Source organism: Eleginops maclovinus, chromosome 9 (genome assembly GCF_036324505.1).
Source record: "Eleginops maclovinus isolate JMC-PN-2008 ecotype Puerto Natales chromosome 9, JC_Emac_rtc_rv5, whole genome shotgun sequence".
Lineage (NCBI taxonomy): Eukaryota > Metazoa > Chordata > Actinopteri > Perciformes > Eleginopidae > Eleginops > Eleginops maclovinus.
In genome coordinates, this window is record NC_086357.1 from 21,122,007 (window position 1) to 21,141,046 (window position 19,040).

General features: G+C 39.7%; 3 protein-coding genes across 7 annotated transcripts in view; 1 reads left to right on the forward strand and 2 right to left on the reverse strand.

Moving 5' to 3' along the window:
* pip5k1ca (phosphatidylinositol-4-phosphate 5-kinase, type I, gamma a) overlaps window positions 1-10,840 on the reverse strand; it is a 40,159-nt gene extending 29,319 nt beyond the window's left edge. For both annotated transcript variants that reach the window (XM_063890756.1, XM_063890755.1), the window contains exon 1: window positions 9,784-10,840. In XM_063890756.1, coding sequence (XP_063746826.1) covers window positions 9,784-9,910 — 127 coding nt within the window. In that variant the 5' untranslated portion in view covers window positions 9,911-10,840. The remainder of the gene's footprint in view (window positions 1-9,783) is intronic.
* A 243-nt stretch (window positions 10,841-11,083) lies between these two features.
* gpx4a (glutathione peroxidase 4a) lies at window positions 11,084-15,374 on the reverse strand. 3 transcript variants are annotated; one of them, XM_063890761.1, is made up of 7 exons: window positions 15,117-15,374; window positions 12,953-13,047; window positions 12,738-12,882; window positions 12,295-12,446; window positions 12,129-12,153; window positions 11,839-11,898; window positions 11,084-11,394 (listed from the first exon to the last, which is right to left on the reverse strand). In XM_063890761.1, the coding sequence occupies exons 1-7, from the start codon at window positions 15,180-15,182 to the stop codon at window positions 11,362-11,364; spliced, it is 576 nt and encodes a 191-aa protein (XP_063746831.1). In that variant the 5' UTR covers window positions 15,183-15,374; the 3' UTR covers window positions 11,084-11,361. The 3 variants fall into 3 exon arrangements, with proteins under 3 accessions (XP_063746831.1, XP_063746830.1, XP_063746832.1); XM_063890760.1 differs by having other exon boundaries at window positions 15,090-15,302; XM_063890762.1 differs by lacking the exon at window positions 15,117-15,374 and adding an exon at window positions 13,363-13,620.
* Window positions 15,375-15,416: 42 nt separating this feature from the next.
* Window positions 15,417-18,832, forward strand: polr2eb (RNA polymerase II, I and III subunit E, b). Of its 2 annotated transcripts, XM_063890758.1 has the most exons (8): window positions 15,417-15,640; window positions 16,384-16,558; window positions 16,728-16,843; window positions 17,007-17,087; window positions 17,211-17,269; window positions 17,443-17,521; window positions 18,216-18,310; window positions 18,684-18,832. In XM_063890758.1, the coding sequence occupies exons 1-7, from the start codon at window positions 15,584-15,586 to the stop codon at window positions 18,279-18,281; spliced, it is 633 nt and encodes a 210-aa protein (XP_063746828.1). In that variant the 5' UTR covers window positions 15,417-15,583; the 3' UTR covers window positions 18,282-18,310; window positions 18,684-18,832. The 2 variants fall into 2 exon arrangements, with proteins under 2 accessions (XP_063746828.1, XP_063746827.1); XM_063890757.1 differs by having other exon boundaries at window positions 18,216-18,832.
* The last annotated feature ends 208 nt before the right edge of the window (window positions 18,833-19,040 follow it).

Below are 19,040 nucleotides of genomic sequence, written 5' to 3' on the forward strand. Positions count from 1 at the left end.
AGGGCAAATATATAAATATATATGTTGCCTGGCCTTATGTTCCCAAACCATTGTGGACATGCACTTTTTCCTCTATCTGTTTCTTTTCATGCCCCAATTATAGTCATAGTCAAATAACAGAGAGATGCTTCCTCAAACATGTCCTTACCTGCTGCTGTTGAAGGAGGCAGAGCTACGCCACCACACAGTTTACAGGCTCCCCATTAAACACCTTCTACAACTGTTGACGCACTCATTGCTATCAACTAAATGATTTTAAAGTACGTCAACAAATAAACATCAGATCCCTATGATGTCTTCGTGCATCTCAGCCACAAAATTGATGCAAAACAAATAATGACTTGGGTGAGTCGATTAATTGTTAACCCCACACTGCAAGCAGCATTGATGTGACAGCAATGTTTGACTCTGATCAATACTGGGAATCCCTGAGGATGAGCTAAGTAAGAGGCAGTCTTTAAAATGATTGTTTGTTATCTTGGCCGAGGTTAAGAGAGGTTGCCTCTATCGATTGGGTGTTCATTTTTTATGCCACAACAAAGCAGCGCTTGCTTATCGTGTCGAGGAGCGTCAGACCTGACCTACAGAAAGCAGAAATCCATAAGACTTCAAAAAGAGCAGGAGAATTAACAAGGCAGCCTCCTTAATACAAAGTGGGGTAAAATACATCTTGTGTTGTGAGCAATGCTGTGTGATTGTAACGTTTCTTACATTAATGTGAGTCTAAGTCGAGTGTTAGAGGAGAGTCATTTGTTCTCTTCTCTGCTGGAAGTTCAGCCTGGAGGACCTCCTTTTTTTAGAATTTATGGTTAACCTCAGCCTAGTTCACTTCACACTGGAGAGTTATGCAATACTGATGGCTAGTTTTTAGATAGAGGGAAGACAAACTGATCCTAAGTCAGTGTCATCAGGTCCTTCCACCCTTGAGCCTGTGATCTCAGTAGCCAGCAGGCTGTGTGTTTTCCATGAGCACACCATCCAGCCAGTTTGTTCCTCATCCTCCCCCATCCAGAGAAGGCAATATAAAAATGTAGTCGCCCTGCAACCCAGACACTTGAGTTACTCAAAAGAAGTTACTGAACCAAACGCCCACATGGTACCCCAACTAAAAACAGGGATACTATTCACCATTTCATACAATACTCAACAAGGAAAAGACAATGAGCGTGTTGTAAAACTTCTGGATTCATTTTTTGTTTCTTTTTTCACCTTTAATGTTTTTCCAGTCAAAGGCACACCTGTGCAGATGGCAGACAGTGATAATAAAACATGGATCTGGTGTTTACAAGCCACAGTATCCTAGTTTCTGTCAGAGGTATCCAGAACAACATAGAGCTTCTCCGTGTTTCTGTATCTAGGACATGCTGTTTGCATGCACAAGCACATTAACAGGATACTCTGACAGACCGGATCTAATCTAGTGTATAGGATGTAGATATATCTGAGTGAATCTAAGCATATCAATTATACCTCGGTACTGACCATTCCTCCTCGATGAGTACTTGGATGGTAACGATTATAATTAAGGAGTCATCAACCACTTTATGCTAAGCTTTTTAAAGAGGCTTTAAACGTTCTAGCAGAATAATATCCAACCTCACAGCTTGTCCTTACTGCCTCTGTATGTAAACACACGGTAACAGACACGCAGTAACAGACGCAAGGTAACGCCAGCTACTTACGGACTACAGCATGGCTGAACTCAGCTCTAAACACGTCAACACGTCTTAAACTGGCGTTGTGGTGACAGCAGTCATCCACCGCCTTCTCTCTGAAATACATTTCCTCTCAGCAGTCCCCTGACTTTCTGAACAAAGCGGTGTGCACAGGAGGGGGAAAGCTGCTCTGTCCTTTGCTGTCAGTGCATATCCTACACTTTGTATGATACAGTGAATGTGTGGAGGAAGCAGGGGCTGGAGAGGACAGCTTTTCACTATGCCAAGTCATCCATCACAATGAATGGCATCAAGCAAAAGCAAGCAGGCTTAATAAAAAGCTTCCTGCTTCCTTTGAGACATTTAGCTTGGAGCTAGAAGAGCAATGAACAACACAGTCTGCATACGAGCAATCTGAGCTGAGTCCCAATGAAACAAACCTTTATTTAAAAGGGGAGACTGAGAAATATTACAGGTCTGCAAGTCATTCATTCCTTTATAGATATATCTGTTTATCTTATTTCAGTCAGAGAACTCACGTGTTTCATTAATATGTTTATTAGAAACAGTATATAGTTTGAGTTTGGCGTCTAGGCTCGGGCCTCATCACTCCACATATTAACATAGAACATGGAGTGATGGTTAGATAACTAACCCCCGAGCCAACAGGTGGAAGCTGGGGAGGAAGCTGGGGTGGTGGTGGGGCAGGCGAGCATCTCCAACGTGAACGAGGTGAATGCATTAGTAGCGCGGAAACAGCGGTAGTAGCGGCAGCAGCATTAACGAGGCAGACGTAGGCGGATCCAACAGCTTAAATAGAGCGCCAGATTTAGGACACTGTGTTTGATTGGTTGCAAGAGTGACGAGGGGCGTTATGTGCGAATGTATCATTGGTGCTCGAGTTGACTGTCTGAACTAGCTCGCAGGCTTCGCCCCATTTTTTTATAAAATGTTTTTAGTCAGAAAATATTGAAACATCTTATAAACATGTGTTCAAATTTGGCAGCAAAATCAGCCAAAGACAGCAAAAAGCAGCAAATCGTTATTACTGAGTACGCAGGACTAGTGTTAGAGCTTATACTTACTATATGTTTCAAGATGTTCACTTTAATTAGTCAACCAACAATAAAGACATAGAAAGCTATAAATGATCATTCATAATATTTGCTACAGCTTCTCTAATGTAAATCCGGTCTGTTGTTTACACTAAAACAAGATTGCTTTTGGGCATTTGCATTGCATGATTCATTTTGACATTTACAACAAAAAAAAACACAGAAAACGAAACACCTGACTAAGCACCACTCATTTTCTCACGTCAACATACTTTAAATGAGCTGTAAAACAACACAAAACTGACATTTTCAGCCAAGACCCTTTACACCATTTCAGAGCTGGAAAACACTTCACACAGACACACCAATGACTCCAGTTGGCCAGACTTAACGAGGTTCACCTGGACCAACCTCAGATGCAAATCCAGCTCAATCACGGTCAGTATTACTTTACTACTTAATCCCATTCTCTCCAGGCTACTAGACTAACTGTCTGGATTATCAGGATAAGATGGCACCATCGCAAGCACAGGTAGGAGTCAAGAGACAGTCTGTCTGGTAATCTGCTACTGTTTTACATTAAAAATGAATAGCAGAGAATGCCTGTTTTTCTGTTATATAAACAGGCAGATGTACCGTATCTCTCTTCTGGTTATCAAACATCCTCAAATTAAAATGCTAACTTCATTCAAATGCCACACCTGCAAGCTCTCTAATGTCTGCCTCATCATTCCTAAATCCATCTATTTACTATTCAGACTGACAATATGCAGAGGATAAAATGACTGGCTTAGCAGCTACTGACAGCAGCTAATAAACTCTGGCCTAAATCTCACTGCCGGTTAGGAGAGGCTGCGACAGTAACATCTTCATTTCACACCGTGGATCGCACTAATGAACAGGTGGGTATGAAAGTGTAATTTCTCCTTGGAGAGGCCTGAAAGCTCAGTGGAATATGAAATTGAATTCAAAGCGAAGAGAAGCAAGACGAAGGTTCTTTAATAGGAGAGGACTCTAGCTGCTGGGCCGAGTCCTGACAGAATATTAATGTGCATTATAGTAAGAGTAGCTGTTTGTTATGCACACTGCAGGGACGCTTACATACACCTCTATACGTCATTACAGAGTCATTGTCAGCTATGCAGACGTCTGCCAGTGTGAGTCAATATGAAGTGTGAGTTATTACAAACAGACATCAGGAGAAGACTTGAGGTAATATGTACAGATAATTAGTCAGTTGACATTTCCTGCAGGATACCAGTTTAGTTGGGATGTAGTATTAACACCGCTGGATTATATTTGTCAGGAGTGTCCGGGAGGCTGGGAGGTTTTGCTGCTCCTAAAGAGACTCGCAGGGTAGCAGTTCCCAATCTCTGGCCAAAGCTAAAAACAGCTCAGTCCTCCCAGCAAAATCACACACACAAGGGCTCAAACCTCTTGTGCAATTTCAATATGTTTTTTCATTACTGGGCTCCTAGATCTGAACTGAGCTTATCCTCACTGATCCTGAAAAAGGCAGTCCAGGCCGAGAAAAAAAGGTCCTTTTACGGAGAGGAGAGAGGAGAGGAGTGGAGAGGAGAGGAGAGGAGAGGAGAGGAGAGGAGAGGAGAGGAGAGGAGAGGAGAGGAGAGGAGAGGAGAGGAAACTGTATAGAGTCATGGGGTTGTACTGTATCTTGTAAATAAACATGCTGGTGATCAGCCTGGCTGCTGTTTGCTGCAGTTATTGCTGAGAGCAGCATCTTCTGCCACTGGTGACTCAGTCGGAGGGTAATCTGCTACAACTACAGAAGAAGCAAAGTTGCACAACAGTGTGATTAAATGCTGCTGTACAAAACCATCCAAAAACACCTGCAGGTTTAGTCTGACACATCGAGCTGTCTCTCCTGAACATTTATGTCATTGTATGACGCTATTAAGAAGCTGTGGAGCTAATAACTCACATGCATGTTTTCACACCGCCTAAATTCCCCAAACACTGCATAAATGTTGACTGAAATCTCTTCAAGTTGACGATGCACCTCAGTCTTAAGGTGGATAACAGTCTGCCATCACCCAAATGCTGCGAATCATTGCATTTCTCCCAGCATGATGGCCCTCAGACATGCTTAACATAGACATGCTACACCACACATGCTTCTTCTGACATCTGAATGAACACATACTACTCTGCAGAAGATGTTTCACTGTTGGTGTGTAGCAGCCTCAAGTAAAATACAGTTGGTTACTCGGCAAGGTGCACTCCATCATTTACCATCCTGACCTACCAAAAGCCGCCTCTATCTCTTATGAACAGTGTGAGGCTGCACTGCCTGTGGAGAGGAGAAAATCCTTTCCACGACTCCTAATAGGCCCAGATAAATACCCACAGAAAAACTGATAGCAGCCTTGGCTTTTTGTAAAATACAATGCAGCAAACACAGCCTGCAGCCACTGATTCAGCTTAAAACTGCACGGAAAATAAAGCTTCTTCTCAAAACTGCCCCCAGAACATCAGAAGATGGAAGAAAACAAACATATATCGGTCTGTGCTGAGAACCTCGGCAGAAGTGAGGAAGGTTTTATTTCCCAACAGTGCAAGGAAAGCAATAATCACACACTGATAGGATTTTGTACAAAACCTGTAACAATTTGGACGAAACACAACCATGCAACTGTGACACGAAAGACTGGAAGCCATTTGAGGGCCAGAGATCAGAAAGAAATTACACTGCATCTCTCTTTTACTATCTAGGAAAGAGGAAATGAGTGTATTCTAATTTATTTATAATTGCAACAGCTTATGAAATACAATTTAGGTTTAAATGGTGCTGAGAACAGCAAGCTTAGAAAAGGAAATCCATTCAAAGTGTCAATTGAACAACTGTATGGCAAATAATTTACACTAATACAGGCTGCTATGAAATACTAACTAGGAAACTTACTTGGAAATAAAACCTAGACTTTATTCATTTATGGAATAACATTATAAGAAATATTCTGTTGTAGACGAAAGTTTGTAACAAAGTAAGTGAGCAGGTCCAACTGTACTGCTACACACTGAAACTACCACAACTACTACAGTGCTTTATCTTTCATTGTCTGCACAACTGTGTTGATTGTGTCTAATATATGTATATGTATATTATTTTTTTTGTTGTACACCCCTTTTTACCCCCCCCCCCCTTTTTTTTCAACGCTCTTATCTTTTTATGTTATATGTTCTTGTTTATATTTGCACTGTGGGACTGCCAGAAACGGCATTTCAATTTTCTGTATGTATAACACATGTGGAAACTTTGACAATAAAGTGGACTTTGAGTTGACTTTGACAACCTGTCCCTAAATTCATATGCATAAAGGAGAGAAGTGTACTGATTATATGTAAGCTGCAGGCCTCAGATGACAGGCAAGTTTGCTTCCATATCATCATGCCTTTTGAATAAATAAATACATGTATACAGTACGTACATGTGGCAGAAACAAGGTGCAAAAAGCTAATAAATCCTCCACATAAAGTCAAATCGCACAAACCAGAGCAGTGAACCCAGCATGGAAACTTTATGTCATCTAATCCCAAAATGTTTAAAATTGAAAATGATTTATTTGTTAATAATTGTAATAGATTTTCTAAAAAGCTTATCTTGGCTTTATCTCAGCAGCACACAGAGGGCAGGGTACACATTGTGCAGGTCACCAGTCTGACACACAAACCCATTAACTACAGGGAATGTACAGTTTCCGCTCTACCTACATGCTTGTTTTTGGATTGTAGAGAGAGGCGTGGAGAAAATGAACAAAGACACAAGGTAAACATGCAAACACAGAAAGGCTCCAGGATGTGCTTTAAACGCAGGCTGCTGTTCCTGCAGTGAACATTTATCCTCAATTGCACTATACCAGAATCGGTCCAATTCCTGTAGCAGACCCCACTCCAATTCTAGCTCCATGTGGGTGTTTAAGATGACAGCTTCATGCTCCTGCCCCTGATTATGAAATAATAATAGCCTGCATAGTGGGCACGGTAACTCTCTTAATTGAAAACAGCAGGCTTTATTTCCCCTCTGAGGGAAGCCAGAGCATTATGTCACTGCAGTCGTGTAAGTGCAACACTGAGCCAGAGCCTCCTGTGACACATGCAGCCTTTTACAGCTGCAAAGTCACCACAACAAAAGAAAAATACAGCCTAGAATGTTTTGCATGTCTCTCCTCTCTCCGTGTTTCTCCATATCTGTATTTACCCTTCACCCCCTCACTCATCCTCCCAGCAGTTATCGCTCAGAAAATAAAAAACCCTGGACAAGCACAAGGACAAACGCCGTTTAGAAAATCTACCGTGCACACAACCCCCACTTCCAGATAAAGAAAATAACACCTGCACGCAAGACGCGGCTAAACTGCGTCATCATCTACGTAAAATAATATGACATCGAATGACCTGGAGAGAGGAGATAACCCTATATAGGTCTTGTGCATTGGCCACCTGCATACCAACTGACACTGGCAGACACAGCCACAGAAAGAGAAATGGAGAGACCTTGCAGAGTGAATAAGGAGCAAGCACATAGATTGTAAGTTACACCGAAGGCAACCACCCGTTCGTGCCTCCGTCAGCAATTCTGACAGGCCTTGCCTAAAGAGGAGTATAGAAAAAAGAAAAAAAACAGGGGGGAGGACTGATGGATGGTGACAAATGAGTGGCTGAGCCAAGGGAATCACTCAGGGAGAATGAGGAGAGGAGAGGAGAGGGGAGGCGAGGAGAGGAGAGGAGAGGAGAGGAAAGGAGAGGAGAGGAGAGGAGAGGAGAGGAGAGGAGAGGAGAGGTTAAAGGTAAAAGGAGTACGAGTGGGGGGAGAACATATGCGAGAAGAATGCTGTCATGCTATACAGGAGACTAACTATAGGGACAAATGATGCAGCTTGTATATGAGAAGCTTTGAATAGGACCAAATGCTCAGACAGATATTTAACAGCCAGCAGTGACACCCACACAAAGCATTGTTTCACACATTCAGAGCAGAGAAGGCAAACAGTGAAGCCTTCACTTACACCTGACACAAACCAGCTCTCAGGCTGACATGTTTCATTACGTGAACATCTACCATCTTTGGGACCCAATTAGAATCAAGCAAAACCTCTTCAGGTGACATTTCCATTTATTCCTCATTGACCAGTGCCAGATTGTTATTGTACACTGCCTCAGAAGTGAGCACAGTCCCTGGGTTTAACACATATTAGCTGAAAAGCCTTTAATCGACTATCCCTTCAAGACCATTCACTAACAGATGTTGCATAGGAGTCACAGTGTGATGCACACCTACCCCTCCCCTGCTGAAGGGCTTATCAGACAAACTAGCTTAACCTACAAAAGCTTTGCATTAGAGGAGCACACACGGACAGCTAATGTATATTAGAAATACAAAGAAAAAGGACATGTTGAATGTAGGTTCGCGCTTTACTGTGCTGATAAACTCAGAGATAGAATCTATGATAGAGCAGTGTGGTACACTGATGATAAACTTTGAATATTAATTGTTGGTGAAATAGATTACCTTGTTGACAATATGCTGAACATCTACTTATGGATTTAAATAATGTCTATTCTATGATTAAAATAGTCATAAAATAGGTGAATTTTCCCTCCATAAGCCTGAAGGGATATATCATCATGTCACCATTTTGTGTATTTCATTTATCTGTGTGAAGCTCTCACATTTCATAGACAATATCGGCTGTGTTGGTCTGCAGTAAAAGCTTACCAATGCAGTACAACATTGAGCATGAGCGTAACTGACATTTTCCTTGTCTCAGTAATATTTAAACCACCTCAACCCACAGCAATTGTCATTTCAGCTCCAGGTAAATGGGATGACAAGGTATCGATGTTAGTGTTTTTGGTTTGTTAAAACAAGAAGCTTTAACAGTCAGCAGGGATTTTGGGTCCACACTTCAGTGCAAATTGCACCATACTTGTCCTCTGTGGTTTTATTTAATTTATATTTTTCTGTTCTCTGTCATCGTCAGGTCAATACCGATTGGAGAATGGCAACTGTCCATCAACCTGAACACACTTGGCAGGTTAGAAGGGTACTCAATAATGCATCTGTTTAAAAAGCATGTGGAACTCTCTGTATTAGTAATGTCTGTGTTTTTCCTAGTACATGTATGTAAAAATGAAACACTGATAGAAGATGTATCCATACATTTTACAATGTCTAGTCCAATTGCCAAATACCTCAGCCTGTCACAGCTTGCTGTGGGGGCTGCGGTCTGTTCCTCAGCCTCCTCCCTGCAGAAATGTGGATTTTTTGGCATCAGTAATATGCCAAGATAGTGGCAAATAGTAAATCCAAATTGAGGTTTTAATGATTTCTTCAGAAACATAATGAATGTTTTCCTACAGCTTGTATTTCTGACAGGTGGTGATTGTTGTAGGAATTGTATTCAACACATAAAGCCTTGAGTTACACCTGGAGTAAAATTAAAGTAATTAAAATGTGCTTTGATACCACTCTTACGCATCAATCATTATAATCAATTCATGTCATTTATATTGTTCTGAAATGAGCCAATTTATTTTTACTTTTGGTACTTTAAGTATATTCTGACGCTCATACTTTTGCCCTGTTTTACCAGAGCTTGTATTTGTCAGAGGTAGTGATTATTGGAGGTGTCTGAAGGGGCTTCCTCGGGAGAAGGTGGTCATGCATCCTAACTGCAGCCCTGGCTCTTTCTATATGTCAATCCAGGTAATTAAAGACATTTACAGCCATACTACTGTACATATCATATTGCCCGTTCACATATCGATTCAAGGTTTGTTCCGCTGCTGACCACACGCGATTATACCTGCTAGTATTTACTACACACAGTATACAGTCAAGCATATGGGCTGTAAAACCGCTAGTATCCAACTTTACCTGCTTCCCACATACATTAAGCTAACGGTAAATTAGCTACTAGCTTAACGTTAGCTTACCGATTCCCTGCTAGCAAAGATGAGTCGGGACTTTCTGCTTACAGTACAGGAAAATGGATGTCAGGTTTGTGAAATAATTACTAAAGACAGACAGATACGGTTACATTTAAAAGTACCCATGTCTCCGGCGTCCATGCCGTAGCTAACTCCGACGACAGTGTCCCCATCATCGGATGCTGCGTCCCCGGACAGCGGGCTCCCGTCCCCGGCCTCAGACAGCCCGACCGCTCCCTCTGCTTCCATTCAGCCTCCCGGAGGAAAAACAGGCAAGCCCTCCGATTGAAAGACCCACAGCGACGGTGCGAGAGCAAAGAGGGGATTTGTTAGTGGATAAGGAGCTGTAATGAAACTGAGGAATATGTGATAGTAATCCGCGACGGTCCCTTCATGCGTGTAGTGTTTTCCTAACGAACAGCGTCCTCTCCTCCTCTCCGCTCACGGCACTTGCTGCTGCTGCTGCTGCTGTGATGGTGCTACTGCCTGGCTCTCTGTGCTACTAGACACTGTGGCTCCCTCTGCAGAGAGTAAGGGAGCACTGCAGCCAGGAGCTTCAGTGTGTCTTATTCTGAATCACATGCAGAGGTCAGCTTTAACTGATGGAGTTAGGGTGGTTGCATGAGAACAACGCATTGATGACTACCATAGTTTTAGAGATAAAGTTGACTTTATATGAAAAGAGCTAGTCACAGAATGTTTTTTTAATGACAGAGTCAAGGGGTTTGTTAAACTTAAACACGAGGGTGGCTGTACACCATGGGTATGAATGCAATGACTGTGGTTTTATCCTATGGACATGTTAGATTTTCAGGGGTCAGACTAAAAACACATGTCCTGCTTGGTCTGGATAATAAAGTTCTATACTGAGTAAACCCCTCTTGTCATGTTTTTTGAATTATTTATGCTACAATATCTATGCCGGAACATAATTACTGAGTTCAATTAGTAAACAATCAAATCAGTTTGTAATACACATCTAGATTTAATGTTCCTCATCCTTGGTGTACTCTTTTTACAGTACGAACAGGCATATTTACTTCAGTCTTCTGCAACCACTATTGTAAATGCACAAACTGTAATGTATTATTACTGTGCCTGTAATCAAACATTTTGAGTTGCTGTACTATCAATCCAATGTCAATGAATAAAACTGTGACATTGTTCATTTCTCAACCCAGAAGAAAAATAATCTCAGTTTAATTTTAAGCTCCAGCGCTCACTCATGAAAGGTTTTCTGACAAACTTGCATTTTTTTCAGAATGACAGAAATAGATTTTGTGTCCTTTTTTTCCAGTATTTCCATTATACAGAATAAAAACATTGTTCAGGACAAAAAAAACATCTATTCAACAAACAAGCAAATCTAATGCAATATAATGCCAATGTTTACCTGACACACAAACATAACAGACAAAGAGATCATTAGGGCAACATTTTGTGCAATTTATTATGAAAAGAATGCCACACATTAATCTATTGACAGAGAGTCCTTTCTCCCTATCTCTCTAGAACCAAAGTAAATCAAGTCTGGTTTTCTTCCCATTTGGTTTGCACGCCATTTTCATCAGGTCTGCTCTGTCCGTCATGCGGGTTTATGAACAGACCGTCACTAGTCTGGGGTGAACCCAAACTTTATCCACTGGTGCCAGAGAGAGCCAGAGAAAAGAGTTTCAGTAAGTGAGGCATCAATCATCCATTTACAAGTATTGAGGAAGATCCTTCTCCACCACCTGGAAGAAAAAAAAGAAGAGCATAAGTGGACATGTACTATTCTAATGAAAGTAGAACATACATAACATATATGTAAAGACACGGCTATATTAACATGCACATCTTTTGCCTTATCTTTTTAAATTGTGAAGTAAAGACAATGTCAGTTTATATGAAAGGTCAATTCATATTAAATCCTCTCACACTTAAACCTTTGGTTTATTAATTTTACTTTGAATATTTACTTATTCATATGCACAACACAACTGCAGATCCTTTTTATCTGTACATAAAGTCATATCTGTAAGGTGTAAAGCTATAAAAGCTATTTTCTCTGTCACTAGGCCCCTAAAGACAAATAAGTACACAGCATATATACAAGATTCAAAATAAAAGAATATGAAAAGTCTGCTACAGTCAGGCTAAATATACTGTATGTGGCAAATAAAAATATGTTTACTTACACTTGGATCATCCAGGGGTCCATATCTCTTCATCACCTGACCCTCTCTGTTGATCAAAAACTATAGAGAAAGATAAAAAAGATACAACTCAAATACAGACAGCTCAAATAATAAAATACAATCATTATCGGTTTTACATTTAACAGTTCACAGGGTTCTGCCATTAAGTAAAATATACCCTATAGATTTAGGGCACCTGTTAAACGTTGATGGACATTATAGGAATAGATGATTCAATGTCAGCTAGATCAACCCTTGTAATGTCTACATATAAAACAACTGATATTTACCTTGGTGAAATTCCACTTGATACTGCTGCAAGAATGAAAACAAACACATGTCAAAAAATAATCTCTGACACTATGATGCTCAATAGGATTTGGTTTTAATTCAATCGGTTTGTAGATAAGTGTATAGTGCAATTATCAATATACATGTTATAAAATCACTACTTACTTTCCCAGTAAACCTTTCCCATTAGGCTGACTTTTCAGCCACTTCCACAAAGGATGAGCAGTGTCGCTGTTCACATCGATCTTACTGAACATGTCAAACTGAGCGTTGTAAGAACTGGCGAACTGCTTAATCTGAGTTTCATTTCCTGGCTCCTTCAAAGTAAAACAAGTAAAGAGAAATAACGAGACTGGTCAGTACAAGCCAAACGCCACACTGGTTAAAGTGCTCTACTAAACAACTGAAGAAAAAGAACAAGTTGAATGAATGCATTACCACAATGTGATGTACTGTATATAGGCCTGTTGCAATATTAGATTCTATATTCGATCTTTTGCACTGTGACCGTTTTGTTGACCAGTTATGTAAAATGTTCAGATTTCACCCATGTGTAATAATGCCTGTTCTAGCTTTGCGCTTCAATAAAACTCTGATGTGTTTCGTACCTGGTTTCCAAACTGGTTGGAAGGGAAGGCGAGGATGCGTAAACCTCTCTCAGTATACTTGGCGTGCATTTCCGCAAACTGAGAGTAGTTTACTGGGGTTTTACCTCATTTAGAGGCAACGTTGGTGATGATGACAACATCACCCCTAAAAATAAAGATAGATAAGGATTTAGTGATGGTAGGTTTATAGGTTTAGAGAAAATAAAAAGTCTTACCTGTATTTTTCTAGGGAAACCAGATTCCCATCAATATCTGTTGCTGAGAAGTTGTAAATAGACGTGGCCCTCTGCCATTCCTCTGTCGGAGCAGACTGTGAGGAGAAAAAAGGGAGTTAAAAAGGGAGCTCATTTTCAAAATGCACTTTTACTTTAACAAGTGATATGATCCGGCAAATATAGCAGCGATATACGTCTTTCCACTTAAAATGTATTTATGAATACAGCAAAAATAAATGAATCCCTTTTGAAGGCAAATCTTCCATAACAAAACATCCCACACAACATCAAAAATGAAGAACTCTTGCAATTATCAATTCGATTCGAAAATATCCAAATATGCCAAAAATGTTCCAAAAGAAAGCGTTATTGCAACATAATCCAGAGTTTCAGTCATACTTTTTTCTTACCATAGCCTGCAGCAGGACAGAGAAAAGGACAGTGGACCCTAACAGGCGCATGACTGCCCTTCAGTAAGGTCCTCTGAAGGCAGAAAGCGATAAATTCTGTAAACCGCCTGAATAATGTTGGCTACAGCCTCACTGTCAGACCACGATCCAACCACTGAGGATGAGAATGCGATGCAGTGTCCTCAAGTGAAGGGAGCGGGTGATTATTAACAGAACTGATTAGCTCTAATTCTCCAATAGGTCTCTCTGCTGTTGACTAAAACATCAACGTCAGAGAGACACATGTACTGCGGTCCACAGTCCACAACATTTCATAACCTCATCAAGAAAGTTCTGAAAGTCCTCAGGCTCAATAAGAGAGCTATGTGGGGTTGAGCCTCTTGTGGCCAGCGTTAAGAGCAATAGTCTGAAGAAATACATAAACTACTTATGAGATTAATATTGGAATGAATGACAGCTTTTTGCAGCAGTGAATAACACACATAACCAATAAATCTCGTAAAAGTCACAAAGGCTGAGCCCAAAACACTTGTTTATTCTACCAATTTATCATAATCCAGCAAAACAAGAGAGTTTGTGTTTCAAGAAGTTTAAAATAATCTGTTTTTTGAACTCTGCTCTGTACCTGCCCATGTACTTTTCCAGAATATTTTTCCTGCAAAAAACAATCTGTAAGTACTAGGAGAATGACCAAGCAAAGCATTACACAACAAGCTGAGAGGTTGAGAAACACACTTATCTGATTATTAAAGATTCTTTCACCATTTTTGGGAAAGCCTTGGTAGGAATCAATCTGGTTACATAAAATATGCCCTATTCCGTAACAATCTTTACGGAAAATGTACTGTATGATTCAAAATATACATTAAAGAAGCAAAATCAGTACGTAATATTAGTGAAAATTAAAATTAAATGTACTTTTGAGTTTAAACTTGCTACTTTCAAGTGTTATTAAATTAATAGAAATATTACAAACTTATTTTCACATGATAAGACTAAGCAGTCAGAGCCAGTTTCATATTTACATAATTTTGTTTATAATTACATAGTATTTTGTTAACTAACAAAGATGCTACACTAAGTACCTTTATTTTTATACTTCATACTTCAACTTTTTATTTCTTATTTTTCAGAGATAGTTCCTTCTTTGATTACTATTTTGTGGGACTAGGTTCTCTTAATGATGCTGGTAAAGTCAATTGGATTTTAATACTCATACTAACATGACATTTCAGCTGTAACGCACATCGACCTTGTGTTATGAAACCTTTCATTGACTGTACATGTTACTCACTGATAAGCCTATCAGCTGACACCAGCTGCGGCCAGATGGGTGGTGCTGCTGCAGAACACATCCGATTTTTTACGGATTACTCTCAGTCATAGGAACTTTTGAACTATTATACTCGCTCCATCAAACTAAATTAAGTAATATGTAGGTACATATGCTAGTTGCACTATGTAGAATCACGTTTAGTGAACTTTGTGAGAAAAAAACCAGACGCTATGTTATGCAATGCAACGAGGAGCAGCAGCTCAGATTATTGATATTTTGGCTACAGGCGGTAACTGTACCAAATATAACCCTCATTATTGATGATATACAATTTGAATAAGGAGGACAGCGGTTGTTTCATGGGTAATAGCCTGGCATCACTGTTACGCAGATTGGAAATCACAGCTGCACGCACACCATACATACCAACAACCATTATGGTTTACGTTACCGTTGTGGATACAACAAAGTACAGTACCATCGCCAGTAGTACTCCACTGCTCGCCACCGCTCCAAATGCCAAAATAATAAACAACGGCCTCATTTTGGTTATCAAAGAGGCCACATTTCTCACAGAAGCTGCTTTGTAGCTGATCCCTCCGCCCAGCAGTTTGTTGTGAAACGGCACCGGAAACAAGGATTAAAAACAACACGACCGACCTTTTAAAACATACATTTTTAATAAAAAATGTTTGTCTTTAAAATTACTGTGATAGTATTTATTATTGTTCGGATAATAAAAATAAAAAGTTTAATTTGGAAACGTAGTATTTATACTAAGCTCCACCCGCATACTACCACTCAGTTTATACGTCATCAGTTTGCGACGGTTAGACTGTAATGTGTGTAGCGCGTCGCATGTGCCTAAGAGTAAAAGTAATAATTTAACAAATATAAACAATTGTTTTTGATTAAATCTCAAACAAGTTAAACATTTGAAATACTATGGATGACGAAGAGGAAACATACAGGCTATGGAAGATCCGTAAAACCATCATGCAGGTGGGTTAGTTTTAAATGTGTTTTTAGCTTCATAACTTAGCATGTAGCTTAGCTAGACCAGCGGTTCGGCTTTGTGATGTTACAAACAAGTGCATTTTAATTGTCTTTAATCAACAGTGTCACTCTTCTAAATTCCTGAAGAAGTTTCTCTTGCTTTGCACATTTAGCTCGCTGTGAATTTCAGGAAGAACAAATCTGTCTGCCAAACGCTGCAAGCGCCATTATTCCGGTTGTTGGTGTAGATGTTAAAAGAGTGAAATGGAAATACAGACGGTAGTAGAAGTATGGAAATATAACAGCAAATAAATAAATAGCACATTTTACGGATAAAGCCTCCAGCCATTGATTCAGAGTTGCTGAAAGAAAGCAAGGCTTTCCACAGTCCTGATTCATTATTAGGATCCCAAGTCAGTTTTTCTGAAGAAGGAAGAGTCCATATCTATGATATATACATGGCAATCATGGGGGTTTTTGAGCAGAACCTTCAAGCAAGATACACTTTATTTTGAAAGAAATAAAATAAGTTGCCAAGAATCTCCTAAATTACAGAATGACCTGTTTTCCTAAAATGTCTGTTGTCAATTGAATGAATGTACTTTTATAAAACATTTATAACAGGTTTGATCTATTGGAAACATTCCACTTTGAATCTCAATATAATCTGGAGAACTAGATGGACTAGAAATATTTAGCTCAGTATGGTTTGTACCATACAGTTGATGGTTTTATCTTTCTACCCTCAGCTGTGCCATGACAGAGGCTACCTGGTGACACAGGATGAGTTGGACCAGACACTGGACGAGTTTAAGAGTCAGTTTGGAGACAAACCAAGCGAGGGTCGACCCAGGCGCACAGACCTCACGGTGCTGGTGGCGCACAACGATGACCCCACTGACCAGATGTTTGTTTTCTTTCCTGGTAAGTTAGAACGTATTATGAGATACTAGGGAGATAGCAGTCCTATGTAAAAAGAAAATACACAAAACGTCCTGGAACTAATGACGGGACCATAATAATAATAATGAAGTTATGTTTATATTTATTAGCATTTCAATATTATCAAGTCATATTTTTCTTCACTTTTTAGAGGAGCCCAAGGTTGGAATCAAGACGATTAAGATGTACTGTCAGAGGATGCAGGAAGAAAACATTACACGTGCCATCATTGTTGTTCAGATAGGCATGACACCATCAGCCAAACAGGTAAATACCTACATTGTTTTTGCCAAACCAATGCAAAAGAAAGCATGTGATTTCTGAACCTCTCTTGTAATGATGCTGTGATTATGTTCTTGTCGTTTCCCTTTTTACTGTTTTTTGATTTTGCCCTCTTTGTTAACATATTGATTTAAATGTCTCCCTACAGTCTCTAGTTGACATGGCCCCCAAATACATATTGGAACAGTTTCTTCAACAGGAGCTGCTCATTAACATCACAGAGCATGAGGTAAACAACGACTGATGAATCCACTGAATTGCAATCCCATTTACACTATATTTAAAAATCTAACAGACTATGCCTCTGATGTACAATAACATTTTACTTTCTGGATTGTTTTCTGTTTTTCAGCTTGTTCCAGAGCACATCGTTATGTTAAAAGAGGAAGTGACCGAACTTCTTCTCAGATAGTATCCTTTCACACACTGCACTGTTCAGATTTGCCTACAGAAAATGAAATTGGCCATTTTTTAGAGTACTTACTATTCATAAAAAAGGTTTAAATTGTATACAATAGCAGTTAATTTACCTTAAGAGAGAGACTTTGTTTGGTTTGTTATCCTTCCTTAACATTTTATCTCAGTAAACTAAAGGAAAGTCAGTTGCCGAGGATCCAGGCTGGAGATCCTGTGGCTCGCTACTTTGGCTTGAAAAGAGGACAGGTAACTCATCCAGAGGCGCCTTTACATTTGATAATGCATAACATTATCAGTATTCAGTGGCTGCATGGTGCTGTATATTCGATTTTGGGTTGGTTCTTTGATAAAATGATTTTCAGTAAAGGAGTGATAACACTAACAGGTTGTGATAATCACTACTTGTTAAAGACAGGTTGCATTAAAGACTTATAAAGGATAAGTGTGGTTTTCTACGATGTTGGTCCTGTTATGACTTTACTACAGCATTGTTGCATGTTTCCAAATCACATCAACTGTCTAAATATATTACTACTGATGTTAATGGTAGCCAAAACTTTAAAATGCTCATCAAGGGGTTTCTCTTTGTGACCCATGTAAGTTAAAAGGTAATTGGAGAGAGCAGACCGGCACAATGGCCGTTTCTTTGAATGATACATACTGTAAAGCTTGTATCCGCCACATGAGTCTAATACCCTCCCCAAAACTCATGGGTTCTTCCTTGGTGCCACATTTTTTCCATCACATTTCATTAGAAACGTTCTTTTGTATCCTTCTGATAAACAGGTTTCATCACATAAAAATGGGCTGCAAGTAATTTGCATGAAGCGTACACTCTAAGCAAACTTTACCCGTATGCAAAAACAATGAACGTGTGATATAGTCCACAGTAATTCTGTTTCAGGCTAACACTCTGCCTTTCTTTCCTTGACTTTTCCAGGTAGTAAAGATCATCAGACCCAGTGAAACAGCTGGGAGGTACATCACATACAGACTGGTGCAGTGACGGACAGATTCGCTGCTTGTTATGAAAGGGTTAGACACACTGACAAAATCCATTTGATGATACAAATCGCATATAGATTTAATTTACATCAATGCCTATGCTTCTCAACTACTGTGCTTCTGCAAAGGCAGAATTTTTAAGTGGAGTTGTGTTTTATTCCATACAGTGATTTGTTTGCATTTCCAATTTAAGATTATAGTTTTATGTCTTACTTTGTTAAAGGATGTCACCACACTGAGGTATCATACATCCCAGCTCAGTGTAAAAAAACAACAGGTCAGAGTTCATGCCCACTCAGTCGTTACGCAACTAACAGTAGGTAGTCATTCCAGAGCGCCTGTGTGAACCACAAGGAATTAGCTGCTTTGAATAAAACCTACCTCGGCCTGTTTTATTTTTCAGATATTCTCCCATAATCAACATTTTGGCGGATCATTGAAGGAAACCTGCGGTGTTAGATCTTTCATTACCCCTCCCTGGACTAGCTTTCTACTTTTGAATTGTTTAATTTGTAATTGCTGACTTTGTAAAATAAAGTATTCCAAAAAGAATTGACAATCACTCTTTCGGCAAATAAAAACATCTAAAAGTTTTTAAATTAACAACTATTCTCCTTCATGCTGTAATGGTTTGAGATGCCTACCTTCTTTTTCCTTTTGAAAGCCATGCAGTAGCTGCTGTTTCCTGAAGTTTGAGAACAGTGTTTGTAATTGTGCTTCACATACTGCAGTTTCAAACCTCCACCCACTACAGTCAACT